This window comes from Triturus cristatus, chromosome 12, assembly GCF_964204655.1.
Source record: "Triturus cristatus chromosome 12, aTriCri1.1, whole genome shotgun sequence".
NCBI classification, from domain to species: Eukaryota; Metazoa; Chordata; class Amphibia; order Caudata; family Salamandridae; genus Triturus; species Triturus cristatus.
The window spans coordinates 236,930,014-236,956,098 of record NC_140595.1 but is presented as its reverse complement, the minus strand read 5'-3'; the positions used below and the strand labels follow the sequence as shown (position 1 = coordinate 236,956,098).

Genomic DNA, 26,085 nt, shown 5'->3' with positions numbered 1-26,085 from the left:
ATCTCCCTCCTTAACGTTGAGGCCAAGATTCTGGCCAAGGCATTAGCTAATCGTCTCTGACCACATTTTACCTCATCCTGATCAGGCCGGGTTTATGCCCCAGCGGGCAACCTGTCACAATATTCAGTGGGCACATGTTGCAGTTGTGACTGTTCAGGGATTAAGGGGAACGGGCGGCGTTATTGCTTGTGGATATGGACAGGGCATTCGAATCTTTGAGCTGGGTGTACCAATTTGCACTGCTGCGCAGGTTGAACATAGGGCCTTGTTTCCTATCATATCTTACCCTGCTGTATACTGATCTAACTGCATCTGTGGGCGTGGCGGGCTCCGTCTCCTCTACTTTGCCTATCGGGCAGGGCACCAGACAGGGGTGTCCGCTGTCCCCCTACTTGTTCGCACTCGTGATGGAGCCCCTTGCTGCCTGAGTGCGGATCGATGCTCAAGTGACCGGTCTTGAATGGGCACATGGACTGTTGGACCGTATTCCCCTTTACGCAGACAATGTGTTGTTCTTCCTCACTAATCTGGATAGGACGGGTCCGCGGCTGCTACGCATAATGCAGGTTTTCTGAGAAACCTCTGGCCTTTACATGAATCCTCAAAAGTCCACCCTCTGGGTCTTGGGCGGTGGGGGCGAACTCGGCTCCTGGGCATCATTGGTGCAGGTGGTGTAGGGGGGATGAAGTATCTGGGAGTATTCCTATCGGATTTTCCTTCCACATCCTGGGATAGGAACTTTTTTTTTTTATTTCAAATCTTTTTTATTGAGAAAGAATAAAGAGATGACAAAGACATACAATAAATGACAATAAATGACAATAAATGACATATGCAATCCCCGAGCCCCTGAGAACTGGCAAATCGATAGGGGAGTCGCCCCCAACACAGACATATATGGAGTCATATTCCTATATACATAGTAATAAGATCTGTACGTCAGGACTATAATTCTGACCTTACGTCCGAATAACAAGGACGAACTTGTAGTGAAACTGAAACTACTGAAACTGAAACTAAATGAAATTAAATTAAATTAAATGAAAATAAATGAAATTGAATTAAACTAAGATATGTCATGAACCCCATATCGGCCCCCAGACTCCGATTGCGCTATGGTGAGTGAGCGCCATATCAGCCAATGCCCTATATCATGTGTGGTACCTTCAGAGTCCGCCACGCCCTGTACTCTATAGCCTAGCAGACATAATTCTGTCTCATCCCCTCAGGGCGGGTCAAATGAGAACGAAGAACTGTCCAGGGATTTCCAGAGCCTCCTATTGGGAGCGCGCCACGGGGATGAGTGTGGAGCTGGATTATCAGCTTCTCTTAGAAACGAGAGCCATTCCTGCCAAACCCTGAATGAGACCTCAGAGGCGCTCTTCCATTTACATAGTACCACCTTGCAAGCTAGAGTAAGCAGAATATCCAACAACTGACGGTCATTGTCATTATGAAGCTCGTGATCCAGCACCCCCAATAGAACATAGACAAACTCCCTCTTAGATTTGATCTTAAAAATATGATCTATGCAGTCAAACACTTTCCCCCAAAACAGTCCTAGCGCAGAGCACCCAAAGAGCATATGAGCTAAGTCACCCACCGCTGAATTACAGTTCCAACATAGGGGGCTATCCCTCAGATGCAGTCGATGGAGTTTTTCTGGCGTCCAGTATGTCCTGTTAAGGAGCATGTATTTGGTTTGGGCCAGAATCGGGGAAATCTTATTCGTTAGGGCAGCAGCATGTATCAAGTCCCAGTCAAATATCAAACCAGTAGAGTTAGGCTCAGATTCCCACTTGGATTCATTTTTCTTGTATGCCTTCCTTGGGGTAGGGAGGAGTAATTTATAGATTTTAGAGACAAAGTGACCCGACCTCATAAGTCGTGGAACCTGGGTCTTAAGCCAAGGGTCGCCCGATCTGAGAGAGCGAGTAGACAAAACGACCTTGAGTTTCAAAAAGTCATAAAAATCCATTGGTGACAGATTGTGGCTGGCCTGAAGCGAGGAGAACGGAAATGGATGTCCTCCCTCAAATAAGTCCTTCACCAGGTTAATGCCTTTCTTAGACCAATCTCTCCACTGCAGAGGTTTCCCTTCCATCTTAAACGATGGATTATACCATAACGATACCATAGTAGACTTTCTCCATAACAAACCTGCTTTATGAGTCTGATCTAGTCTCAGAAGTGCTCTTCTAGTATTTAGTAGGATGTATTTGGAGTGGGGCAGATGGGATAGATCCATTGAAAGTAATGCTATTAGGGGGGGCATTACCAATCAGAGATTTTTCAATCGCAATCCACAGCGGGGTGTAGTCCGCGTCCTCACTCAGCCACTGCGCCCCCTGCTTACGTAAAAAGGCCGTCTGATAGTTCCTAAAGCTAGGAAGACCCAAGCCGCCTTTTCCTTTTGATAGCTGTAGCTTCTTCATAGATATCCTGGGTTTCTTCCCCTGCCACAAGAACCCACCAAATAGCCCATCCACCTTTGTCAAGAAGGCTTCCGAGAACGTCATTGGTAACATGCTCGCCAGATAATTTACCAATGGTGTCACCATCATTTTTAGGGTTTCCACCCTGCCCCACCATGACAGGAATTTCGGGGACCACCCCTCTAATAATTTAGATATTTTCTTCAGAATCAAGGTTTCGTTCACCCCCAAAGTTGTGATTAGATCCTTATCAAATTCCAGCCCCAAGTATTTAAAGCAGCCTGGCTGCCACGTCAAACCTGAGTCCCCCATAATCTCTCTATTACCCAAATTATTCAACAATTTAACCTCTGTTTTATCTTTATTCAGCTTGTATCCTGACACCCTGGAGAAATCGTCAATGGTAGAAAGGAGAGCCGGTATAGCTTCTTCCGCCCTTTCTGAGACTATTAAAACATCATCCGCATATGCGGTCAACTTTATTATACAGTCTTCAAATGGGATACCAGCAATACCATCGTTATTTCTCAATTGATAGAGAAAGGGTTCAATGGCCAATAAAAACAGTGAGGGTGAGAGAGGACAGCCTTGTCTGGTACCTTGGTGTAAGTGAAACGAGGAGGAAAATGAGCCGCCAGCCCTAACTCTCGCAGAGGGACAGGAGTAGAGAGACATCACCATCTCTATAAAAGTTTGACCCAGGTTGAACTTATTTAGGACTGCATTCAAATAGTTCCAATCGACTCTGTTGAATGCCTTCTCGGCATCAAGCGTGATTGCAACAGTGGGGGTAGATAACAGTCTTGCCCTTTCAAGTACATGCGCCAGTATTCTGGTATTATCGCTAGACAGTCTATGCTTTAAAAACCCCGCCTGTGAGGCATGTATCAATTTGGGCAGGACCTTTTGAAGCCGATTAGCCAAAATCATGGCTAGAAGCTTACAGTCAAGATTAATGAGGGAGATAGGCCTATAATTCTTTGGTAGCGCCGGATCTTTCCCCTCCTTTGGCAGTACCGCAATGATGGCTTCCGACAACGTTCCTCTCACTTCCCCCACAGTACTGATTTCTTGGAATAGGTGTAAGAGTGGTCGTGATAATAGTGGGGAAAAGCTTTTGTAGAATCTAGCAGTGAACCCGTCCGATCCGGGTGCCTTACCGCATTTTAACGATTTAATGACCATCTCGACTTCCTGGAGTGTGATGGGACCGTTAAGGCCATCACGATCTACAGTGGAGAGGGAGGGAAGATTGCAGCCATCCAAGTAACCGTCTATTTTGGAATCGACTACCTCCGTATTCTTGGCATAAAGTTGCTCATAAAATTGTTTGAATACTTCCGCTATCTTGACCGGGTCAGAGTGTGCTGTTCCCCCCTGATCTTTGATGGAAATTATCGTATTTTTTTGTATTTTAAATTTGAGGTATGCCGCGAGGCTCTTCCCTGCCTTGTTGGATGCACAGAGTTTGAATTGCTTCCTCTTAGTCAACCAAATCCCTGCTCTCTCACTTACTATTTTGTTATATTCATACTTCTTATTTGCTAGTTTATTCATTGTGTCCTCTTTCCTATCAGACAGGTGTTTCTTCTCTAGCGCGGCAATTTCTTTTTCTAAAGTCTCCAGAGCTTTATTGTGTTCCTTGTTGATAACAGATTTTATTTTAATAACAACCCCTCTTATTGTACTCTTTAGCGCCTCCCAACGAATCAGATCAGTAGTATCTCCTCTACCATTATGTTCTAAATATTCTCTAATCGCGGACTCTATCTCTACCTTATGTTGTTCTTTATCAAGGACCTCCTCATTAAACCTCCAGATTGATTGTCGAGTAGAAGATTTAACATTGGAGATGGACAAGGAAATACAAGAGTGATCGGATAAAACCCTTGGCTCTATAGATGTTCCTTCCATTCTGGGAATGCCATTCTTTGTTAAAAATAGATAGTCGATCCTGGAGAATGAATCATGTGGAGGAGAATAAAAGGTATAGTCCCTCCCATCAGGGTTCTGTAACCTCCATGTATCTACCAACTGGAATCGAGTGCACAGATTAGTAAAGGCCTTATGAGATCTATTGCTACGAAAGGAGCATCTGGAATCCCTGTCCAGCACTGGATCAAATGGTAGATTAAAGTCTCCTGCCATAATGTGTATGGCTGAATCCGGGATAGTCTCGAGTTGCTTAGCCAGATCAGACCAAAAGGTTAGGTCGCAGGTATTAGGGGCATAAACATTTGTCACATAAAATTCAGTGTCGTCTTTAGTCAGCTTGGTCGTAACCCATCGCCCTTTTGAGTCCGAGTCGGAGGAGAGCAAATCTACGTTAGATTTTTTTGCAATCAATGTCAGGACCCCATTTTTCTTTCCTATCGCCTCAGACCCTGCGACCTCAACAAAGAATTTATTCCTGAGAGTATGAAATTGTGAGGCTTCAAGTTTAGATTCCTGCAACAACACAATATCACCTTTTTGCCTACGTAAATACTCCAGGACCTTCTGGCGCTTAACTGGCTGATTGAGACCCTTGACGTTGAGAGAGAGTATTTTCAAGTTATTCATTCTCGTTACGCCTATAGGAGTATCAATAGCGGATAATGACATAACTAATCAAGAGCCAACATGGTGGATTGTTAACAAACTACCCTTAAAAGTGTTTACTCGGTCCTCCCCTCACTCTCGCCAAAAACGCCCCAACTCTCACAGCACTGGCATGAAGATAGAAGTACAATCGGCAAGGGCAATAACAGGAGAATGATACTAGACCTGGTATGCATTGCAACTGGACATAAACACTATCAGGATCGTGACAGCCACCCCAGCGTAGACAGTGGCAGTAGAAAGAGTCTGAGCCTGGAGTGCATTGGAACATGACAGAAACATAAGTAGGATCGCGGCAGTGCAATCGACATAGGCATTGGCAATAAAATGGACCTGGTATGCGTTGGAACATGACATAAGCAACAACATAAATAAAAATTAACACAGAAAACAAACACGCACCCCCCCCAATCTCCCTCTCCCATCCTCCCACCTCCCCCTCACCCTCCCAACCACCCTCCCCCACCCCTCCACCCCGAGATAAACTAGTAGGCATGGTGACACGGAAAGACTAGTGTCCCTCCCATGGTCACAAATCGCATTAGTGTAGGCAATTCGGGAATTAACCCAACATCTAAACAGCCCAAACCTGAGCGCCCATTAAGCAACCGAGCCTATCCAGGCAACAACTAACTTATACAATTAAAGCTGACGCTAGGTCACCTCTCATTGGGATTATCAACATTAATCAACATTATCAGTCTTAAGTACCCACCCTCACTGATCCTAACCCATTCTAACAAAAAAGCACATCCGAGCAGATCAATGAGCAAATAGTAGATATGAACGATTCATGGCTAGTAACCAACACTCGAACAGAGCACAAGTCACCCAAGAGCACAGAAGAGAAGACTTGCTTCCCCCTCTATTCCATGGATAGAACCCAACATTGCAGCAGTGCAGCAGTGCAACAATACATCAGGACCCAACAGTACATGACCACAAATGACACAACGGGATAATAATCTGCTATGGAAACAGAGAGTTCTGCCTAGATGAGGAAGTAGAGGCCGCCGATGACGTGTCCATGTGTAGCTCATCGCCTCCCTCCAGACATTGCCTGAGCTTCAACGGATCCGTGAAAACCTGCGGAGAACCTTTGATAAAGACACAGAACTTTGCTGGACCCACAAAACCAAATTGGTGGCCCAGCGACTTCAACTGTGGTCGCAAAGCAAGAAAAGCCTTCCTCGTGTCGACAGTTTCTTTACTGTAGTCCTGTGATATGTACACTTTACTAGATTTCCAGAGCACATGGTTATTTTTGCGCACAAATGATAGTATTTGTTCCACATGTTGGTAGCGCAATGGTTTACATACAATAGGTCGCGGTCCCTTCTGTCCCGGCATGATCCTGCCCGGAACCCTATGAGCTCTATCAAATTCCAGTGGGTGATGAAAGTTAAGATTAGTTGCCTGCGAGAACCATGTCTCCAAAAATGGGACACAGGACCCGTACGTTTCTTCTGACCCCTCCGGTATCCCAAAAATGCGTAGGTTCCCCCTCCGATTTCTGTCTTCCAATTCCGACAACTTCCTTGACATCTGCTCTGTGGTAATATGTAGGTGTTTCAAGGAGCTACACGTCTTGGTCTTCGAATCCTCGAGGCGGCTGATTCTCGATTCCGACTCCGTCAATCTGGCATTAGTGTCTCTGATGTCTTTGCGGATTGCTACAATTTCTTCTTTTGTAGACTTCGCAATCTCTCTCACCTCATCCAATCTATTTAGTATTATGTCCATCGTGTCCGTCACATCCTTTTTACCCTTGACAGGTGAGATCGGATTAGGTGGCTCCGCTTTGAGTCTTTTCAGATTTTTTGTTTCTTTGTTTGTTTCTTTGTCCCCCATCTTGTGATCGCACGTAGAAGCTGCTAAGCTCAATTACAAATCCCAAAGACATTCACCTCGGCAAGGGTCCTTCAATGTGGTCTCTCTCCCCAGAAGCAGTGTGGGTAGGAATCCAAAACCTTAGAGCATACCTCAGCATACAACAGCATCCCGTTTGAGGCCAGCCAACGCACAGATGGAGCGGCAAATCCGCGACAAGTCCGAGTCAATCACGCCTCCTCTTAGCTTACTGCTTCCATGTGCTGCTCAGGCATTAGCTACACAGTCGGTGCACGTGCAATCAGGAAGCCCCCTGCATCATCAGCACTCCCAGCCTTCATTAGTGCTTATTATGTTCATCGTGCTCCTTATGCCGACATTCATATTCCATGCTCATTTGTGTCTGTTATGCTCCTTATGCTCCACGCATAAGTGAACTCCCAACATCCTGCCGCTAGGTACAGCCTCTCAAAGGAGCCCACTATCTACCACCGCTACCGCTATTCCGTGAGAGAGCAGACCTGCGCAGCCGACTAAATCATAATTGCACTCTTATGTGCCATGTGCAGCATTACTTCGCCCGTCTTGTACCACATCTGTAGTCCACGCTGACCTCTTCCTCAACACAGCAGTCCTCGCAGCCTCACGAATGCACAGGGGCTCCGGGGAACCCTGCCGCCGCCATTTTATGCCCTTTCATACATCGGTGAATCACGGCCAACCCGGCACATTGGTGGTGAAAGCTACAGGTCCCAAGGTGCTCCCCGCTTATATGCGCCAACAGCGATCTCGCACTGACCTTTCCTCAGTTAAGCCTCGGTGAAGCCGATTCGCGCTCCGAAACCGGGACTCCAAGGATTCCCGTCGCCGCCATCTTGCGTATCCGCGTTACCTCTCCTGTCGGGGAAGCACCACCTTATTCAATCCTGCAAAGGTCCCCCTCACTCCTGTTGTTGCGTGCAGTCCCTACGACCCTCCAAGACAGACCTTCCAGTAGTGCAGTAACATCGGCAGCGTCAGCATCCGTCCGGTGGCCAGCAGGGTCCTACGACCGTGTGTCTCGCTCGGGATCAGCCTCCAGGGGACTCGGCAAGAACTCACTGACAGGGCTGCCGAGGCGTCTCAAACTCAAACCAGAGTCAGGCATTGAACTCCGATCACCAAATCAGTCATTTTCCGCTTGCATGGCTTGACTAACTCCTTAAATTGCTTCAGATTGCACGACCACGGGAGGAGCAGTGCGCTGAGCCGCCATCTTCCCCGGCGTCCAAACCACATCCCCCTGGGATAGGAACTTGATGCCCATGTGGGATCGCGTACGGAAGGACATTAAAACCTGGTCTCACATTCCCTTATCTCTATATGGCAGGTCGGCCATCTTCAAGATGGTTTCACTCCCGCGCCTGCTGTACCAACTGCAAAAATATCCGTATCAGATTACCCCTAGCTGGATTCGTCAGGTTAATGCGGCCCTGGGTCAATTTCTATGGGACAGTCGAGTGGCAAGGGTAGCCCTGCGGACTTATTTTCAGTCTACGTACTGTGGGGGTTTGGCGACCTCAGATATCTTGTCATACTATATGGCCTTGCACTTGCTAGTCCTGAATGAATGGTGATACGGGGATAGAGCGGATCTGGTGTATGCTGTCGAAAGACGGTGTTTGGGGGAACACACTCTGCATACAATTCTTTATTCTGCACAGTTGAGACGCTCCCTGCCGTCTGCCACGCGGACTGTTTTCCAGATCTGGCAGCAGGCGCTACGGAGGATGGGTTGGTGGAACAGGTTCACCCGGGAGACCCGTTTTTGGCATAATGGGCGCCTACCGCACTTGACGGCTCTGTCGGGATTTCGCGGCTGGGACAACATCGGGATCTCCACCCTGGGCGACGTTATGCAGGAGCCTGTTATGAAATCCTTTCAAGATATACAAAAAGACTTCCAGATGCCGAAAACCCAATTCTTTAAATATTTGCAGTTCCGACATGCCATTTCCCCTAGCTTGGAAGGGTTGGAGGCGCTGGCTGAGTTCAGTCCGGTAGAGGCCAAGGTGTTTATCGGAGACCTCCAAGACCACAAGATCTCTAAAATATACCAGTCCCTGGTCACGCACAGTTCCCCTTCGCTGCAGCATCTGAGGGAGACATGGGAGGGTGATGTCGGTCAGATGGAGGAGGAAGACTGGACGAATGCGTTGGCCTCTCCGCGAGGGGCGGCCATTGCAATGAGCCTACGGCTTATCCAGTTCAAATACCTCCATTGGGTATATTATACCAGGGTTAGGTTGTGGAGGGCAGGCTTGGTGGCTTCCCCTGTATGTCTCCGGTGTGAACATGAGGAGGGTACCCTGCTACATACTGTCTGGCGCTGTTCCGCATTGGCGCGATTCTGGAGGGGAGTGATGGCCTGCCTCTCTGAAGTATTGGGTTGGGACCTTCCCTGTTCACCGAAGCTGGTCCTCCTGCACGTCATGGAGGGGATTGGGGGCAACATCTACAAGCACCATCTCATGCTTCTGGGATTTACCCTGGCTAAAAGGGATATTGCTAGGGCCTGGAAGGCGGAGGTGGCACCCTCCGTCTCTGCCTGGAAAAATAGTCCGGACTTCTGTATGGGTCTCGAGTCCCCAATTTTTGTGGCCAGGGGGTGTCCCCGAAAGCACTTTAAAATCTGGTTTCGCTGGGCAGACTATCGTGGCCTGGAGCTAGAGCCTGCACCGGTGAACCGCCACCAAGACCCAGTATGATCTCCTTTGCAGACGTGCGACAGAAAAGTTGCTCAGTAGGTGATGACCTACTGTATAAATCTGGATATTGATACGGTGTGTTGCTCTGGAATGGACGACAGTGCGATGGGGTGTGGGTTACAGTTTTAGGGTTAATGTTTTATTTGTATTGCTTTTCACTTTCTCCTGCAATACGCATAAAAATGGTCAAATTCAATTGTTGTATATTGATGCTGCAGAAGCTTCTGGGGCACAGAGCTCTGCGTTCTATGTGATGTTTTGACAAATAAAATTTGTTAAAAAAGAGTAAGGAATCAAAACCGGGATAAACTCTTGGAAACCACCAACAGAGAGAAAAACAAAGACGTCCTGACCTGCGTAACAACATATAGCACAGCCACCAACAAAGTAAAAAAGACAATCAACAAACATTGGCGTATCCTGACATCTGGAAACCTCAATTGGCAAAAATCCAGGTTTGCCAATAAAAGAACCAAGAATATCTGTGATCTACTAGTTCACACGAGACCGACAATCAAAAGGGCCCCAAGAGAGACAGTAATTAACACTTGGAGTCTGACACCCATCACTGGACACTATCCATGCGGATCCTGCTCCGTATGAAAACTCACGAAAGCCACAAAGAGTCTCCAACTGACAGAAAATTTCGATTGGACCCTCAGACAGCATACAAATTTCAACACTACTTATGTCTTCTATATGATCACATATGTCTGTGCAGTCTGAAATACATCTGAATGACCAGTCACAAAGCTAAACAAAGGATCTGTGAACACCGCAGCAACATCAACTGCGGGAAATCCTCCACCCGAATGAGCAACCATATTTTAAATCTGAAACACACTGAAATGACATTAATTTGGTGATTCTAGAAACCCTAAACATAAAAGGCAATAACGTGGAGCAAATACTCCTTGAGAAAGAAAAGCGGTGGGTGTATCGTCTGAAGAAGTATGACCAAGGATTGAATGACAATATCCCTGGCTCTCCATCATGCACTGACAATCAGGATTTTGATCCTGTAATAAGAATTGCTGAGGTTCAGATCAGGTACCCTAACAGGTACTCACTATGTAGATTAAAACCGACAAAGTCAAACCGACAAGTCGAACCCGAGCACTAGAATTCTCATCATCACACCAGAACCTCATAAACCCACATCCAAGATGTAGTTCTAGCCGAGAAGTCAACCTACAACATTTATGACCACAAGAGCTGCTTACCCAACACTTGCCATGAAGAAGATGATAAACTGTTCCATGCTCACTGCGTGATCTTTTGTCCCATCATTTCTAATCATTGTGCGCTACTCACTCGCAGTACCTTACTTAATTTATTTATTTAACTTTCCGAACGAATATTGAAATTCATACCTCTAATTGACTTTTTTATTTATCTCAAATGAGAGGGGGTCTGCAAGGAGCGTAGATTACCCGACATCAACCGTACTGCCCCAAACTAAAGTATCAACTATCACTGTGTATGGGGGTAAAAAGGAAAAGAAATAAGGGAGAATGTGGTGCACTGCTTGTGTTCGGACACTCACCCTCACTCACCCTAGGGTGATGTGCTTCATTATAGGGTCCCCTCCGCACACTGGGGCCGTAAGGTACCCAGTGTGGGCTACGACTTTCCAGTATAAAGAGCACCAAGGGATATCATCATTAAGTCCACGTAGATGGATGCCCAGTCTAAACGCCCACTGCTGTTCCCTGCGGAAGTTAACTTTATCTAGTGGGCCCATCTCTCTACAATAGTAGGAGTTTTCTAGAACCACCTACTTGATGTCATCTTCAGTGTGTCCCGGATCCAAAAAGTGTTTTGTTAATTTCGTGTTCGATTTTTTGCATTTTACCGAACTTCTGTGTTCGATAATTCTAGTCTTGACCTTACGGGTTATCATGCCCACATACAGTAGGTCACAAGGGCATCTGATCAAGTATATTAACCCTTCAGAGTTGCAATTAGTGTGGCTGGATAGGACCCAGGGTGTCTTCAGGCCAAAATCCAGCTGTTTTGTGCATTGGGTGGAATTACAAACAAAACAGGAGCCACATGGAAAGTGACTCTTGACTGGTTCCCCAGTCCATATTGCTCGTGTGGTGTCAGAGATATAAGGGGGGGCGTGGTCTCATGTGGACCAAAATGTTACCTAGGTTGCTGCTACATTTCTGTGCAAAGAGAGCTTTCTTACAGTGTTTGTCACCTGTATTGAGGATGTGCTAGTTTTTATTAATCACTTTTTTCAATGTATCCGTCAAATGGCTGAACGTGCTGACACATACCAGTCTATTCATTTTAGGATTAGGATATGTTTCCGGGAGAGCTTTGCGATTCTTGTTCCGTGCCTGTTTCGAGGCTCTCCAAACCAGATCTTCCGGATACTGTTGTGCCAGAAGATTCTCACTGAGGTTCCTGGCATGTTCTTTGTACCTGGCCATGTCTGTGCAATTTCTTCTCAAACAAAGGAACTGTCCTACTGGCAGGTTATCCCGTAGGGCCCGTGGATGAAAGTTGGCGTAACTAAGCAATGAGTTGCGAGCCATCGGCACAGCTAAATAGTTCCAAAAAAAGCAGATGTAAACAGTACTTCGGCACATGGAAACTGATTAGAGAAGCACATAGGAACAACAGGAAGAAACCAAAGGAAAAAATCTGCTACAGCACTAAAGTAGACTGACCCATCGCCCCATGCTGTATGCTGTACTGGGTGGAAGCAAAATGTGAATGACACAACAGACCAATAAATGAAGAGAGGTGGCTGAAAGCTCCTTTAAGTAAGTACATTATGAATATAATTTTAGTAAAAAGGTCTTGACTCAAGCCAGATCTAAAAAGTAATAAACAATAAAACAAAACAACCATTCTGCTAGTGTAGGCAAATATAACTTTCTCCTGAGACAGAATAAAAATCAGGAAGTAATATTGTGATTTCCTTTTTTTCTAGTAAGGGAGAAGCAAGGGTACAGGGAACGCCATATCGAAAGTGTTTCTGTTTGCATAGCTAAACAATTTTTGTGAGTTGGGACAAATGCTCATGAGGTGAGGACTGGGAAAAGGAAGACGGACGAGGAGGTAATGTAGTTCTTTTAACCCTGGCTGACGACACTATGATAGCAGGAAAAAAAAATGATAATCATGCAATTCAAGGGAAAAGTGCTCTCATGTCAAAGTATGGAGTTCACAGTGAAAGGCACTGTATCTCAAATATGCCATAACATACCTAGAAAATACTGATAACATTAACTTTGTTGTAAAGTAACTGTATGCAAATTTCTCCCAGAAGACAGCACAGTATTAGATAGATATGAATGTCGATGAGCAGAGACAGCTCAAATAAATGGTTCCTTGATAAGCTTATCCTTGGTATCAAGTAGTTCTTTGCTGCAAATTCCGACATGGCACACTCCTGTAAGAATACCTGAAATGATGCCCAGAGGTTATCGTCTTTGATCAGCTGCACTCTTGGATGCAGTTCAACATTTCTTCCACATATGACTTGTTTCTAGCAAACTCAAGATTACTGCACAATTCACTCCCCCCTCCTCCACATCCACCAGGTCCTACAGCACACTCTCACTATTTGCTCAAGCCAGTTTCTGCATCAGGCAGCCTCTCATAGACTTACTTTCCCTCTTTCTCTATCACACAACATATGCTGCCCTGGTCATTATCATGAATGCATGGACTCTCAATGACTTCTCTGCATCCCTCCTCTTCCAGACCCATTGTGCCTCTTTCTCCAGAAATACATTTCGTCAAAACGTCCTCCTTGGATCCATGCTCACCTTTCCAAACCTTCATCCTCTGAATACTCCGAGTCATCCATATCCGACGTGGCGTTGAGGAAGTCAAAGCTCTCCAGTGCGTGCTCCACTGTCAGGCTGATGCTAGAAGCACGACTCCGGAACAGTCCTTGTTTCTGCTGCAAAATCAATATCATTGTCATGAGGCTCTGATGCTAACACTTCTGAGCTGAAGACAGTACTTTTCTGCACCACACACAGGTAACCCAATCCACACTCCGAGCTCAGATAAGTATTTCTTGCACCTAAAAATGCAAACCCACCATAATTCACTGAAAGTATAGTTTTTCCTGCACCGCTGAAGTTTTTCTCTAAATAAATTAAGAGGGCTTCAGAAGACTCAATTAACAATCCTGAGCCTATGAAAATCCTTTGCACCTACACTTATGTGCCCAGTTGTGTTTCGCTAGATTCTCTCTTATGGGAACTTTATTGATGGTCATGCATTCGAAACAGTTAATTTCTTATGCAGGATTCTTGGCTACTTTTATACATTACAGAGGTGTAGTCGCTCATCTGTAGTTTAGGTTCAGCCCTCAATACCGGAAAAGCAACCTTAATTATTTTGTTCTCTCTCTCTTGACTAGTTTGAATCAACGTTGGAGGCAAAAGCTTTTCAAAGTCAAGCTTGAAGTGTCAAAATTTTGCAAAGACTGGTTAAACAGTTTAAAAGTTATAAGGTGAGTCCTGATTTGTCACCTACTAATTTAGCATGGAAATCTGAAATAACATGACAAACATCAACCACGTTTTTTTTTGTTTCATAATTTTTTATTGGGAAAATGTAAGATGTATCAATACATGAATACATAAATGTGCTGTATGATATTGTGGGCTCACAAAAGGTTACAATCAATAAAGATATCATTCCATCACAAAGGAGAAAAGGAATGTTATAGAATAAGCAACAGAAAAAGAAAATCCTGATAGAGAAAAATGGGGGGACTCACCTAGGGACAAATAACAAATAAAGGGGGAGAAGGATGTAGTTCATAGTAAGCTTATGAATTCATAACTTTATTTATATATAATTATAGAAAAATTGAAACAGAATAAAACGTGATTATAAAGAGGGGAATAGAGTATAGTCTATAAAGCGTTGAGTGCGTAGGAAGGGGAAACATTGAAAATGGTGGAGTATCATATTAAAGGATGATAAATATAAACACAAATAAATAAATAGACAAATAAATATATACATGTATTAATAAATAATTGTATAAAGAAAAATGAATATATAAAGAGAAAAGAATATAGACTTTTTACCCGGATAAGAAGAGAGCGAAAATAAGAGAAATAAGATGAAAGTGAGGAAGGGGGAAAAAAATAGATGGAGGAAGGATAGAGGTGAAGGATGTTTGTACAACATAACAAAAGAAAGAAAAAAGAATGATAAGGGGGATAAGACAAGAATTGGAAGGAGTGGATAACGAAGAAGAGAGGGAGAAAAGATGAACAGAGCACAATAGAAGAGGAGAAAAGGAGGGCTCAAGGATCTCTATGAAAAGGAGCCCAAACTTACTGATTTTTTTTTTCTTGATCTTATTCTCAATATATTATACGTTCATGGGATGCAGTCTGAATTATTGCAACCATCCAGTCCTACTGTGTGGGGAGGTTGAGCCACTGCCAACGTCTCAGGATGCAAATGTTGGCAGTAGAGAGTGCTGATGTAAAAGACAACGCTGCGGACGTATAATGGTAGGGAGGTCACCAAAATCATAAAATAGGATGATGGAACGGTTAAGAGGAAAACTAAGCGAAGGAATTGTTTCTTTCAGAATGTCTCCTACATAAGACCAAAAACACTACATACAAGGACATTCACAGAGTATATGGAGAAGGTCACAATTGACTCCAGAACACTTCCAACCCTTAGAAGATGGCAGTAATCCTGCTTTTTGCAATTTCAAAGGTGACCAATACAAATCATGCGCAGTTTTGAAATGACAACATTTCAAACGTGCTTCTTGGGTACTCTTGTCGAGCCCTTCCAATATATCCGACCATACTTTAATGGTGATGTGTAAGCGTTCCTGCCATTTCTCACGAAGAGCTTTAAGAAGTGGTTGCGAATATAAGTAATGAGTTAGACCACCAGAAAGACCTGACATAACCCCTTTACGTCGTCCCCAAAGAAGGAGATAATCCAATATGGGCGAGGAATTTTATGTCCAGGGTAAAGGACCCAGACACCGCCTCAAACAATGCTGTAGTTGCAAATGACGTGAAATCTGGTGCATAGGGAGATCAAACTCATCACGGAGCAAATCAAAGGATTTTAATTCTCTATTTAGTATAACCTGATCAAGTGTCTGAATTCCTCTAGACTTCCAACTGAACCACTGAAGTGCGTGACCATTTATTCGAATACTCTCATTGTCCCAAAGTGGAGCTTTAGAATGCAAACGATGAGTAACCCTTAAAATACGATGTGCTCGTTGCCATGCTTGAAATGTAGCTTGTATCACCGGATGCGGAGGGGAAGACCGCGGGTAACAAGTTCCATACAAAAAGTCAAGGCCACAATTTTGATTAAGTAGAGAATGTTCTATTGTGACCCATTGTGGAGGGTCAATTGTACCTGGTAGGAGATAGACCAACCGCGAGAGGTGTAGGGCTAGAGAGTAATGTTCCAGAGATGGTAAACCCAGACCACCATGAGAACAGCAAGCCATTAGTTTTGCAGCAGCTAAACGAGGACACATAGATCCCCAAACAAAAGACTGAATACGTGGATCAATTTGACGCAGTATAGATGATGGAACAACAATCCGGAACATACCAAGCACATAAGTAAAGCGAGGTAAAGTGACCATCATTACGGCATGCACTCTTCTCCACATAGAGAATCCGAAGAGAGACCATTTAGAAAAATATATTTTCATTTATGTTATAAGAGGTGTGAGGTTATCTAAGACCATACCTACCAAACCTCTATCGACGAAAATTCCCAAATATTTTAAATGCGATGACTTCCAACAGAAGGAGTATCCCTCAATTGATGCTTTAGTAGTACCAGAAGAGAGGGGAAGAGCCTCACTTTTATCCCAGTTCACTTTATACCCAGAATGGATTGCAAAGCCGTCCATATTCTCAAGTAAGGCTGATAAAGGATGAGGAAGATTTTTTAAAGTAAGAAGAATATAATCGACATGCTAATGTCACCACCAAGAAAGTCCCTACTCTCATTAATAAGGCAAGGGAGGTCAATATCGTTTTTTGTTTTTTTGTTGAATTTATTGGTATTTCACATTGTAAAAAAATAGCAACCACAACAAGAACAAAGTAAAACAAAGAGCATGTGGCCTGCTGTTCCTATTACACATGTGCCCTCAGATACAATCATATTTACCTTTACACGTTTCACATTTAGCATTATACATATATGGTGTTATCGGTCATCATCTTCAATTGGCGTGGCTTGATCCCTTGTACGCAGATAGTGCATTAGCGGTTCCCAAATGTCTTTGGGTCTAGAATGGGCTGGCAGTTCCTCTGCATAAAGTTCTGGGTTCTCCTTGCAGTACACCAGGTCTTTTATCCATTGTTCTGGCAGTGGAGCCGCCTTGCTTTCCCAGTTCATTGCCACCCTCCCCTTTGCTAACAGTAGTTTAATTCTAATAAACTTACCAGTTGCACACTTCAGATGCAGCGTAAGACACAAAAGACAAACTTGTGGGCTACACTGTAGGGTGGCGGTAGTCATAATCTGAAGCCGGTGTACTACTTGCGCCCAGAAATTGGACACCCGCCCGCATTCCCAGGCCAGGTGCACGAAGTCCACTCCTCGAGTCCCACATCTCTTGCATGCAGTATTTTCCCTAAGGCCATATTTATGTAATCTGACTGGTGTATAGTACACTATGTGGAGGTATTTGAAGTGAATGGTGCACAGGGTGCCATTATAAGTGAGTAGGCAGCAGTACTCTCATTCCTTCAGCATGATTTGGGGTTGAAGCCTATAATTCCATTGAGCAGGGCTTCTATCACCAACAGCTACTTTTTCGTCCCTGGCCGCTCTATATAGCTTGGTGACTACTTTGTGCCATATAGGGCTGACCAAAAGCATCTGCAGAGTTTAGTGGCTCATCAGGAATGGTGTGGTAACGCGCTTGAATCGTCCTCTTAAGCCTGTAAAATGTGAACAGGAATAGCGGTGACTTGTTGTGTATGTATTGCAGCTCCTCTGCCATGAGAAAACTGCCATTTGGGTACAAATGCTACATTTTATCCATAGCTGCTAGTCTCTGGGTGTACATAGCCCGCACCTCACGTGTGACCGATATTGCTGCATGATGTGCCAGTAGGAGCGAAGGGGCATATAGTTGAAGCTTCGCTGCCAAGTGACCTATAGTCTGCCAGGCTGCAAATGTGGTTCCATATTGGTGTTAATTTCCTTCTTGGGAGTCCCCCTGTGGAGGTGCGACAGTATGTATCGTAACAGGATTGTGCGAGCATCACCGTCCTCCACCACCACACGAGGAATGAACTCATGATGGCTCTACCAGTAATATGCATATTGCGCTTGCGCACATAGGTAGTATAAATGCATGCCTGGTACGCTGAAGCCCCCTTTATTGTAATCAAGGGTACGTGTGTCCCAGCTCACACAGGGTTGTTTCCCTCTCCATACCAGCTTCACCAATATCGAGCGAATATTTTTAAAGAATTAATGGGTCACTTTTATGGGTATGTTGCTAAACAGGTACAAGAATCGAGGCAGGACAATCATCTTAATGAGGGCTATGTGATCAGCTAGTGACAGCGGCAACCCCGTCCATCTAGCTACCTTTTGTTCCAGCGAGGTGCATGGAGCACCATAATTTTCCCTTATAACTATCTCTGGATCATGGTGAACCCATATACCTAAGTATTTAACAGGGTCAGCAGACAACATACGAGGAAACTCCAGAGCATGGGACACAGTGTCCTAAGTCAGGGGCACCACAAATGATTTATTCCAGTTGATGCTGATCCCCGAGAAACGCCCAAACCTAATGTACTCACATAGAATTGGCGCTAGGTATGTCTGCGGCTCCCTGACGAAAAGCACCATGTCATCGGCATATAGCGAAATACCGACGGGCCGATGTGCGAAGCGCAGAGCTGCCTCTCTGTGGGGCTGCGTAATAATGCAGGCCAGCGGCTCCAACATCAGTGAGAAAAGAAGCGGCGAGAGAGGGCATCCCTGTCTGGTCCCCCTGCAGATCCAAATAGGATCAGATGTGAGCCTGTCTATCTGGACACGTGCCGTAGGGTCAGTTTACAACAATCGCACCCATCTGCTATAAAATTCAAGGATCCCTATGCACTGCAGAATTCGAAACATATAGCTCCATTCAATAGAATCGAATGCTTTAGCCACATCCAGCATAACTGCTGCGGCTTGGAGTTTGGGTTCCAGGAGATGAAACATAGCACAAATCGTGCGCAGGTTGTACGACGTGGACCTTCCTGGAATGAACCCAGATTGGTCTGGCAGGACTGGCTTTGGCATTAAAGGTTGGAGTCTAGTAGCCAAAATCTTTGCATCTATATTAATAAGTGACAATGGGCTTTACGACTCGCAGCGGGAAGGCGCCTTGTATGTTTTTTAAAAGTGTGATTATCAGGGCTTCTCTGAGTGTTGGCGGCAGCCTGCCCGACTCGTAAGCCTATCAAAAAAGTCTAATGGGGCATACCCAAATAACCCTCCCACGCCTGGGTAAGGAACATCTAGTAGATATAAAGAAACTTGGCTAAGAGGGATCAATCTCTTGTTTATTTTTACTCAAGAAAAAATCAATTTTCTCGGTAATTACTTATTTCTTATAAGAAAGTGTATTCATCATTATTTATCAGGGACGAATATCTCTTGGTAGACATCAGAACACTTCAACACATAATATATACAAATTTAACAGACATGAAAACAAAACAAAACACCTCTATCTACAATTTCATTAGATCATATAAATACACATACACTTTATGTACACAGCAAATTATCAAATGTCAATTCCCCTAGTCGTGATTCCAAATCGATGTATACTTGTTATTTACAGTAATACATTTGGAGGTAATCCTTTTTGGCATCCGAGGTATTACTCCTCTCCTATTGTTTTATGTGTCTGCCAAACAAAATAATTCTTGGATCAACACAATCAGTGGATTCCTCCTACGTCAGTATGTCGACGCGTTCGCGTTTCAGCCTCCAAATATTTGGCCTCTTCAGGACGGGGATAACAGACTATCTACAGAATAATGTAATAAAATAAAAATAAATTAATAACAACAACTATTTAACTCAGGCTATCCCAGATTAGCCCATGCAGTGTTCGGAAGGACCACGCGTGAACGACTCCGCGGAAACACGGAAAATCAACCTTAATCCCAATCAAATATTTCAAATATTTTATTTCAAACCAGGAAGGGTGGCAACCGCAGGGATTCTAAAGAGGGAAGTGAAGGAATGATAAGCTCTCAAGTGGTGGTGATTAATACCGATAGTGCGAAAGACCCACCACCACTGGGTTGGATTCTGCCAGTTTGCCTTATACCTGGTTCAGGTCCAGGTGGGTCTTGCATAAGCAGTTACGCAAATACAGAGTCTCCTCAGCGTCTAGAATGTCTACTGCCTGGTTCTAGTCCGGGCAGGTCTCTCATGTGGAGTTACGCAAATTCAGTGTCTTTTCCACATCTAGAATGAAGCATACAATTATAACCACTAGAGTTCGAAGTTCCGATAAGGACATGGAAGAGAGTCGTCTACCCTCATAGCAAGCCTAGGGGAGGGTGAATCAAAATTACCTGGTCCATTGCCTCGGCATGTGGACGTCACCGTACGTCTGGTTCAAACCACTAAGGGGTCGCTTTAGATTCTTCCAATCGATCCCCACAAACTCATCCACTGGAGAAAACAACAAAGACAGATCTAATTTCACTGTCTAATCCAATGCTCTCAATAATGGTACACCAACAAGTTCTACTCGCGCCCTAACATGTAGGTACAGCGCACTCATATCGAGTCGTCTTAATAGATAAATAAACTCAAAACGATGTCGCACTCGCGGTATATAACAGTGACTACAAACTGTTCCCGCAAATTATACTACACTTGTGCTAACACGCCTCGTAGGCACGTTACCAGAAGGTATAAATCATAAACACTTACATGATAAGGAAGGTAACAAGCACGCCTATTACTCCGCCGCTTCTGTTCCACCGAAGGAAACCGCGCGGACGACCGCAATAGTAGCTTGTTTATTAGCGTGTGCGTACGTAAACGCGCCAAGAGCAGCGTGAAGGACGTCACATTGTGCGAAAGGGAGAAAGGACTATTCTCCACCCAGTAGGATACACGTCCAGTCTACCATATTCTACTTCAACGTGCTCTGATCAATTTCAAGTGGCCTGGGGGATACAGTGTTACGTGGAATGGAGAAGAAAATACAAAAATCCATTGTGTATGAATCAACATACCTAACATGACAAGAGAAGACTTGTTAAAACGCTGAGGGCTAAAATATTAATACAAGTGGAAGCCCTCTATTGCAACCTGTGATAAGTGCCCACCTAACCGTGCTCAGAGTATTTTATACAAAAAAGGGGTCACTCCCGCATCGGTCATCTACATCCATATAGCTAAATGGCATAAACATCTCACTCAGAACGGGGAGGGTACGTGGAAGCAACCCACTCCCATTCCACCCTTAGATCATTCCGGGTCACTGCATGAGCCAACCGGCTGGCTTACATTCTCACCGTGTTTCGTATTCACTAACACGTCATTTTCTTGCTGTTCAAACCAAATTAGCATCTTCCTACATCACACATGCCCTGCTTCACTAACTAAATATCTTAGATCAAGGCCCATAGTTCATCTCTCTCGTTAAGGCCCTCTATCACAGTATGGTATCTTTCAATGAGGCGGGCTTCTATTCGGTTCAGTTTCATCTCTAATTCTCCCTTGCTGTTTGCCTTAACTACAGCTAAAACAGTCCATTCAATATCGTTCTCATTATGACCTGCTTCGACGTAGTGCTGTACCAAAGGTGCTCCCTGTGTTCTACACCTAATACGTGATTTATGTTGTAAAATTTGCGATTTTACCATCTGTGTCGTCTGCCCGATGTACATTTTCCCACACGGGCAAGTCACCGCATATACCACATTTTTGGTATTGCAGTTGGAAAATGTTTGCATCACGTGCTCTTTGTCGTTAATCTGCAGAGTTTTGGTGTCAGTCGTATTTGCACAGGCCACGCAGTTATTACAGCGATAGTGGCCTGTTACAGCAGGTAAACCCAATAGGGATCTAGTGTCATTTTTCTGCATTGGCTCCCTCATGGCTCTCACAAGATATTGCCGCAAGTTTTTGCCTTTCTTAAAGGCGAAGAGTGGTTTGGGTATATTGAACTGTTCGATCAGCCTCCAATTTCTCTGAATGATTTTTTTAACTTTATTGGCTTTGGGATTAAATGTGAGTACACAAGTCATGCATTCCTTCTTTTCGGGTTTTTTTGGTGTTAGTAAGTTTTCCCTCGGTGTGAACCAAGCCCTTTTTAAAGCAGCTCGTACTAATTTTTTAGGGTATCCTCTCGCGCATAATTTGTCCTGTAATTTATTCGCATTCTCAAAGTAGTCATTCTTATTAGTGCAATTTCGTCTTATTCTAAGAAACTTACCATAGGGCAGGTTTTCTTTCAAGCTTCTAGGATGACCAGATGAAAATTCTAATAGGGTGTTTCTATCTGTAGGTTTCGTATACAGACTAACTTCCAGGCCTCCTTCGTTGTCCCAGATCCATACATCCAAGAAACTAATCCTCGTATTGTTGACATCTTTCGTGAAATTTAAATCTGGTGTACGATCGTTCAGCCAATTATGGAAACAATCCAATTCTTCTGAGTTCCCACTCCAAATGAGAAAAATGTCGTCAATGAAACGAACCCATTTGTTGATATTGTTGAAGAAAGGAGTAGTTTCATTGAAGACATATCGTTTCTCGAATTGGTCCATCACAAGGTTCGCTATTTCGGGCGCGAAACAGCAACCCATAGCCACGCCCTTTATTTGGAGGAACAACTCGTTTTTGAATGTAAAAAAATTATTTTTGAGGCAGATTTTAGCTAATTCTATTAGAAATTCTGTCGGTACTTGGAATGGTCTAGTTCTCTGATTGAGAATCAATTCCATAACTACGATGGCCTCATCTTGAGGTATGTTCGTATACAGGCTTTCTATATCAAAAGAGACCAACAATTGTTGATATCTATTAAAAGCCACATGTTCTATTTTAGAGATGAGGTCCATCGTATCCCTGACGTACGCCTGGGTAGTGCTAACAAATGGTTTGAGGAAGGTGTCTATATACTTCGCCAGGGGTTCTAATATCGATCCACAAGAGGAGATAATAGGGCGACCGGGAGGGTTAATAGCATTTTTATGTACTTTTGGGAGTATATAAATCAAAGGCACTTTTTGTTTAGTGACATTTAGATATTCATACTCCTTTTTGCATAAAAACCCGCTTTCCAGGGCTTTGGTTGTTAGATGTAAAATTTTTGCTTTTAATGCCCTAGTAGGGTTATCAGAGACTTTCCGGTAATGCGAGGTGTTATTGAGTTGTCTATACATTTCGCTGTCGTAGTCATCTATATCCCAAACCACAATTCCTCCTCCCTTATCAGCTGGTTTTATCACTGTCAGGGGGTTATTCATAAGGTTTCTTAGTGCCTGGTGTTCGAATTTAGAAAAATTATGTTTGAATGTGAGACGCTTGCTGTTTAAATTGTCAATTTCTTTTAGTACCTGATTTTCAAAAAATAAAATCTCCTCGGGAATCATCTCACTCTCTGGGCAGAAGGAGGATTTATTCTTTAGTCCACTTACATTGTATTCCTGCATTTCATCAGTTTGGGAGAAGAATACTTTCAATCTGACCTTTCGTAAAAATTGTAGTATTTCAGTTTTTGTTTCTACCGGGTTTTGTAGGGCTACTGGAACAAAGGATAGTCCCTTTTCCAAAACCCTCATTTCCCAGGGTGTTAAAGTGTGTTTGGATAGATTGTAAATAGGCATCAGCAAGTTATTGGACTTCTCTACAAGATCATTATTGATGCCTTCACTAACATCTACCGTCTGTACACTCGTTGACGTGTTCGGAAGAAATTCTGTTCTGGCACCGGCTGATGCATGGGTGCCCTCCATCCCCCTCGGAATCCTCTCCCCCTGCGGGTGCCTCTGTCTAAAAAAGGTTGGCCTAGTCATACATGTCTAACAAGTGCGGTATCAGCTCATCCTCAAACTCCTTGTAGAATTCGCACCTGAGGCTGTCCGGCCCTGGTGCTTTTTTGTTTGACAAAGAGCGAATTGCCTTACATATTTCGGCGGCCTCAATCGGCTGACATAAGTACTCCAGTTGCTCATTATACAGCCAGGCAATTGCGATGTCTGCTAGATAATCATCTAATTCACTGGGATCTGTTCCATATTTTGAGGTACACAGTTCAGCATAGCAACTCCGAAACTGTGCAACTATTGCCTGCGGAGAGTAGTGGTCCCTCCAGGTGTCGTCTGTGATTTTTGTTATGACCTGATTATCAGTTCTAGACTTAATCTTGGAGGCTAGGCTGTGCCCTGGTCTGCCCCCTTCACCATATGCGCGGGCCACATGTCTCTTAGACAGATAGCGCACCTCCCCCGCCGCCAGCTCATTGTATTCTAGAATTAGGCCTTTGATTTGGGACAGTATGTGCGCGCATGGGAGAAACTCATAGTCCGCTCAAGCTGCATTAACGCTGTCTCAACTTTAGAGAGCTGACCACGAATGTCTTTGATTATGCCCGCCGTTGTGCTGATGCATGTGCCCCTGATAGTGGCCTGAAAGGCCTCCCAGAGTGTAGCGCCCTACTCACCGACCCCTTGTTTACACTGAAGTATTGTACTATGGCCTCTCTAATCGTGGCGGTGTACAGCGTATCTAGCAATGCCTCTGATCTGAACCTCTATGTGAATTGGCGAGGGACGCACACCGGGATGTGTAAAATGAGCCAGACAGGGTTGTGATCAGATAGGGTTCTAGGTAACGCATCTTTGGCAGTCACCCATGCATTCGTCCCTTCACTCATCAGACAGCAATCCAGCCTCGACCAGCTGCCGTGTGCTGTGGATGTGTGTGTGCCCTCCCGCTTGTCAGTGTTACGAAGCCGCCATGTGTCTACAAGTCCGAGCTCAGCCATCCCGCTTTTTATAACATGAGCTACATTGGGTGATTGCCCGCCCTGTTTACGCGATTTGTCTTTGCTGGGGTCAAAGTGTGTGTTCAGGTCACCTCCCTATATAAATCAGCTTCAGGCCAAGCCCCCAGCACATTCAGGATACCTAAATAAAAAAATGGCTCGTCGGTATTGGGCCCGTAGACATTCACCAAAGTTATAAACGACCCAGCTAATTTACCATGAACTATAGCGGATCGTCCACCATCATCTGTGCAAGATTTTATGATTGTGAACGGGAGACCTTTCTTTATGAGTATAATTACCCCTATTACACACAATGAATACAAGGATGCTAGGCGGGACCCAGCCCAATGCAGGCCCACTCTGGTTTCAGTTTGTCTCGTCAGGTGCGTTTCCTGGATGAGAGCAACCCTAACAATATGCATGTCCAAGTAGGTCAGTACTTGCCTGATTTTTTGGGGGGAGTTCAGCCCACAGACATTCCATGTCATACATGAAATCAGTTCTTTATCCACCATTTGCATGCAAACTATCTAAAGAAATATGTATTACATCCACGAGGGAAGGCAAAATATAGAACAACAATTGAGTCCATGAGTTCCAGCAGGCCACGTAAAACAATCCCGTAATGCCCTGCCTCCCATCCCCTCACCCCACCCACTTCAGCACCTCCCACTTGCCAAAGCCATCCTAGGAACAAAGCAACAGGCCCCATTTACCGAACATAATCCACAAATAGATAAGGGGTACACCCATGGGGGAATGCCAGAGCACATTCAACCTCCCAGGTGAGAAGGGAGGTGGCCGAACAGTGTAAAGAAACCTCACCTATCTACTGGTTGTCTAAATAAAGGAGGGTACATTTGTATACTCTTATTGGCAATAGCATTTTACAATACTCACAAATCAGTAGGATAATAGCCGGTCTGGGGGGAAGCAAGAAAATCATTGATCAGACAGCCCACCCATGCATCCATGTAAATATGCAGGGCCCACATGGCTAATACCACCTCCATGCGATGTTATAGGACCCAATATTTCGCGTAGGCCAGTTGTGATCAGTCCTCCTCCTCATTCGGTGCACCCGAGACATCTCGCCGACTTCGTTTAATGGATTTTGCATATTCCAAAGCTGACTTGGGATTAGTGAAAACTTTTGCTTTACTTTCTGTAGCGATGCACAGCAGGGCCGGGTACAGCATAGCATACAGAATGTTCTCCACTATTAGCAATTTCTTCACAGGCTGATATTCCCTTTGGCCTGCCTGGACCGCCGTGGTGAAGTCCGGACAGAAAGCACAGTTATTGCCCTGATAATTTATGGTGCCTTTCTCCCGGGACATTAGCAGTACTGAATCACGGTCCCTGTAGTTTAACAGGCGGGCAATAATCAGTCTCGGCGGGACCCCCAGGGGAGGGCGAGCAGCCAAGGATCGTGAGC

At 44.6% G+C, this 26,085-nt stretch overlaps 1 protein-coding gene across 4 annotated transcripts in view; it reads right to left on the bottom strand.

Moving 5' to 3' along the window:
- RIPOR1 (RHO family interacting cell polarization regulator 1) overlaps positions 1–26,085 on the bottom strand; it is a 1,579,345-nt gene that overhangs the window by 480,479 nt on the left and 1,072,781 nt on the right. For all 4 annotated transcript variants that reach the window (XM_085639402.1, XM_085639400.1, XM_085639399.1 and 1 more), the window contains exon 14: positions 13,402–13,538. In XM_085639402.1, the coding sequence (XP_085495528.1) occupies positions 13,402–13,538 (137 nt within the window). The remainder of the gene's footprint in view (positions 1–13,401; positions 13,539–26,085) is intronic.